General features: G+C 58.3%; 2 protein-coding genes across 3 annotated transcripts in view; both read left to right on the forward strand.

Annotated features, from left to right (window-relative positions):
* The window catches only part of MYO1C (myosin IC), a 34,871-nt gene extending 33,010 nt beyond the window's left edge, over window positions 1-1,861 (forward strand). The window contains exons 30-31 of one of the 2 annotated variants that reach the window (XM_011999588.1): window positions 28-176; window positions 1,747-1,861. In XM_011999588.1, coding sequence (XP_011854978.1) covers window positions 28-176; window positions 1,747-1,773 — 176 coding nt within the window. In that variant the 3' untranslated portion in view covers window positions 1,774-1,861. Of the gene's footprint in view, window positions 1-9; window positions 177-1,746 lie in introns of both variants that reach the window. The other variant, XM_011999587.1, reaches the window with a different exon arrangement.
* A 1,403-nt stretch (window positions 1,862-3,264) lies between these two features.
* CRK (v-crk avian sarcoma virus CT10 oncogene homolog) overlaps window positions 3,265-4,390 on the forward strand; it is a 51,523-nt gene continuing 50,397 nt past the window's right edge. Inside the window, exon 1 of the mRNA XM_011999647.1 lies at window positions 3,265-3,307. Coding sequence (XP_011855037.1) covers window positions 3,265-3,307 — 43 coding nt within the window. The remainder of the gene's footprint in view (window positions 3,308-4,390) is intronic.

Raw genomic sequence — 4,390 nt, forward strand, 5'->3', positions numbered from 1 at the left:
GGAACAGAGCGGGGGCCCACCTTAGAGTTGGGGGTCTGTCTCCATGGAAAAACCCTCACCCACCCCGTTCCTCCAGCATCACGTTTGCAGGGGGCCCCGGCAGGGATGGTACCATCGACTTCACCCCCGGCTCGGAGCTGCTCATCACCAAGGCCAAGAACGGGCACCTGGCTGTGGTGAGTGGGGTCTGCTTTCCCGCTCATGGCCTGGCTGTGCCTTCCTTGGCTGTGCTGGGCAGAGTCTGGGCACCTCATCATGGGCCTTAATCCAGAGGCCATCATACCACCTCTTCCATCCGCCGGCCCACCCACGAGGGCTGGAGAGAGGGGCCGTTCGCGCCCCTCAGTGCAGAAAGTTGTAAAGGTGGCAGCGCGGGGCCCACGCCTGTGATCTCAGCACTGTGGGATGCTGAGGCGGGCGGATCACCTGAGGCCAGAGGCCCACGCCTGTGATCTCAGCACTGTGGGAGGCCGGGGCGGGCGGATCACCTGAGGCCAGGAGTTTGAGACCAGTTTGACCAACATGGTGAAACCCATTTACTAAAAAAATACAAAAGCCGGGTGCAGTGGCTCACACCTGTAATCCCAGCACTTTGGGAGGCCCAGGAGGGCGGATCACCTGAGGTCAGGCATTCGAGACCAGCCTGGCCAACATGGTGAAACCCCGACTCTACTAAAAATACAAAAATTAGCTGGGCGTGGTGGTGTGTGCCTGTAATACCAGCTGGTAGTGGGGCTGAGGCAGGAGAATTGCTTGAACCCAGGAGGTGGAGATTGCAGTGAGCTGAAATCATGCCACAGCACTGCAGCCTGGGGAACAGAGTGAGATGCCATCTCAAAAAAAAAAAAAAGGCCAGGTGTGGTGGCTCACACCTGTGATCCCAGCACTTTGGGAGGCCAAGGCGGGCAGATCACCTGAGGTCGGGAGTTCGAAACCAGCCTGACCAACATGGAGAAACCCCGTCTCTACTAAAAATACAAAATTAGCAGGGCATGGTGACGCATGCCTGTAATCCCAGCTACTCGGGAGGCTGAGGCAGGAGAGACACTTGAACCTGGGAGGTGGAGGTTGCGTTGAGCTGAGATTGCGCCACTGCACTCCAGGCTGGGCAACAAGAACAAAACGCTGTCTCCAGAAATATATATATATATACAAAAAGGTTAGCCAGGTGTGGTGGCGGGCGCCTGTACTCCCAGTTGCTCAGGAGCCTGAGGTGGGAGGATCGCTTGAGCCCAGGAGGCTGAGGCTCCAGTGAGACCCAAGATCTCACTGCTGCATTCCAGCCCGGGTGACAAAATGAGACCCTGTCTCAAAAAAAAAAAAAAAGGCAGCACGGTAATGCAGGGAAGATACGGGATGATTGGGGGGTGCCAGGAGGGAGGAGAGGCTCACCCTGGCCAGGGTGGTGGGCATTCCTGTGGGAGTCAGGTCCGAATCTCCAGGATGGAGACCACTAGGCCCCCACCACTCCTGCCTGCCTCAAACGCGTGAATGTAAGCGCTGGGGCTGGGTGCAGCGGCTCACGCCTGTAATCCCAACCCTTAGGGAAGCAGAGGTGGGAGGATAGCTTGAGCCCAGGAGTTCAAGACCAGCCTGGGCAATATAGTGAGACCCCACTCTCCATAAAAAGGATAAAAAAGCCTGAGTGCCGGGGTCCCCGTCTCCCCCTCACCACTTGGGTGTCTCTCTGCCCCCGACCCGGGGCCCCCCGTCTCCCCCTCACCACTTGATGTCTCTGCCCCGCAGGTCGCTCCCAGGCTGAATTCCCGGTGATAGAGGCGCTCACTGGACTCCCAGCTCCCAGCGCTTTGCTTCTGTCCTCCCCTCCCAATTACCAAAGACTCAAACTTCCAGACGGCGATCCGGGGACGCCCCGAAGCCCCCCCTGCCGTCTCCCACCTCCTGCCCATCCCTCAGGGACCCAGGGACACCCCGAAACCCACCCGCCATCTCCCACCTCCTGCCCATCCCTCAGGGACCCAGGGATACCCCGAAGCCCCCCTGCCGTCTCCCACCTCCTGCCCATCCCTCAGACGGGGACCCAGGGACACCCCAAAACCTCCCTGCCGTCTCCCACCTCCTGCCCATCCCTCAGACGGGGACCCAGGGACGCCCCAAAGCCCCCCTGCCGTCTCCCACCTCCTGCCCATCTCTCTCTTGAGGGAGCAGCAGGGGCCAGGAGCTACCCCAGGAGTGGGCCAGGCCGGGCCACAGCAATAGCAAAGCCAGGGCCAGAGCGAGCCATGCCAGCCCTACTGCCGATGCCAAATGTTTGAGAGAAGGGAACTTTTGCTGAGGTTTTCTCTGAGGTTTTTTTGGATGCTTTATAGGAAACTATTTTTTTAAAAAAGCCATTTCCCACCCGAGGGCACATGGGTGTGTTTTCCCTGACCCCAGCAGGGCGAGGAATGTAGCTGAGAGGTGGGGTGGGCTGGGCTCTGGTGCCCTCTTCGCTGGCCAGGCCACCTCTCCTCCTGATTCCCTTGGCACCTTGTCTGTCTACCTGTCTCCCTGCCTGCCCATCTGCACCTTTTGCAGCCCACTCTGACTTCCATCTGCGGGCTGAGACCATGCTTGCCTGCCCTCTTCTTCCTGCCTTAAGAATGTTCTTTTAGGCCGGGCACGGTGGCTCACGCCTGTAACCCCAGCACTCTAGGAGGCCAAGGTGGGGTGATCACCTGAGGTTAGGAGTTCGAGACTAGCCTGACCTACGTGAAGAAACTCCGTCTCTAGTAAAAATACAAAATTACCTGGGCATGGTGGTGCACGCCTGTAATCCCAGCTACTCGGGAGGCTGAGGCGGAGAATCGCTTGAACCCGGGAAGTGGAGGTTGCAGTGAGCCGAGATTACACCATTGCTCTCCAGCCTGGGCAACAAAGCGAGACTCCGTCTCAAAAAAAAAAAAAAAAAAAAAAGCCCTTTTCCTGTCCTCATCATCGCAGTCTGAGGCCGTGCTGGAGTGAGGAAGGACATCTTAGGCCATAGAAGTTGGAAGACTAGGAGATCATCCAGCTCAGCCCCTTCATGTTAGAGCAGAAGACGGACGCCCAAACAGGAGAAGGCACTTGCCCGCGGTCATACGGCAGTTTGCCACAAAACCAGGACGGCAGCCCTTCCTCAGAGTGCCTCACTGCCACTCCCAGGGACCGGGAGCCCCATAAAACCCAGTCATGTCTTGACAGCAGAGTTGGCTCCTTGACCAGCAATCAGCCCTGGGGGCTGCCAGGTGGGAAAAGCGCCTCTGCCTGAGTCCAGGCCTTAGGATGACGGACAGCTTGCCTGCACACTTGGGCCCCACTCAAGGATGTAGGGCCTTTTCTGGCCCCTGACCCCTCCCTGGCATGGGAGCACGGGGAAGGGCTGGCCTTGGGGGGAGCGGCAGGGGCACCACCTCTTTCTGCTGCTTCTCCCCACCCCTACCCTCAAGGGCCTGGGGGCTGCCCAGCTGCCTCTGTGCCCTTCTGGGGGTCTCAGCCCACTGCTGACACTTCTGCAATCCAGAGAAACACTAAATAAAGCAATATGTGTTTGCCAACGTGGTCTCCTTGTCAGTATTAGGAAACGAGGAGGGCCCCTGGGAGGCAACCAAGGGTCTCATGTTGCAGGTTGTTTTTGAGACGGTCTCGCTCTTGTCACCCAGGCTGGAGTGCAGTGGCACAATTTTGGCTGACTGCAACCTCCGCCTCCCGGGTTCAAGTGATTCTTCTGCCTCAGCCTCCTGAGTAGCTGGGACTACAGGTGCGCGCCACCACACCCGGCTAATTTTTGTATTTTTAGTAGAGACGGGGTTTCACCATGTTGGCCAGGCTTGTCTTGAACTCCTGACAGGCGATCCTCCTGCCTCGGCCTCCCAAAGTGCTGGGATGACAGGCGTGAGCCACCGTGCCCGGCCACCTCTCGTTCAAATTCTGTTGTAAGTGACAAACCCAGTCCAAACTGGCTTGGGCCAAAACAAATGGCATTTATGAGCATTAGCACCTTAGTCCCGGGGTAGGGCTGCTTCCAGGTGCTCACACACGGTCAGGAATGTGTCTGGAGCCATCACCTGGCTCAACCTTCCTCTACGGTGGCTTCTTTCCCAAGCAGACTCTCAGCTGGAGGTGGGGTGGCAGCAACAGCCACCCACAGAGGCACCCACAGCTCCGGGTTTTCATCTGTTAGTTCAGCACTGGAGGCAGAGAGAGGAAGTGCTGGCCGGGCGCGGTGGCTCACGCCTGTAATCCCAGCACTTTGGGAGGCCGAGGCCGGCGGATCGCGAGGTCAGGAGATCGAGACCATCCTGACTAACATAGTGAAACCCTGTCTCTACCAAAAATACAAAAAACTAGCCGGGCGTGGTGGCGGGCGCCTGTAGTCCCAGCTACTCGGGAGGCTGAGGCGGAGAATCGC

Source organism: Mandrillus leucophaeus, unplaced genomic scaffold, assembly GCF_000951045.1.
Source record: "Mandrillus leucophaeus isolate KB7577 unplaced genomic scaffold, Mleu.le_1.0 Scaffold6, whole genome shotgun sequence".
In the NCBI taxonomy this organism is placed as follows: Eukaryota; Metazoa; Chordata; class Mammalia; order Primates; family Cercopithecidae; genus Mandrillus; species Mandrillus leucophaeus.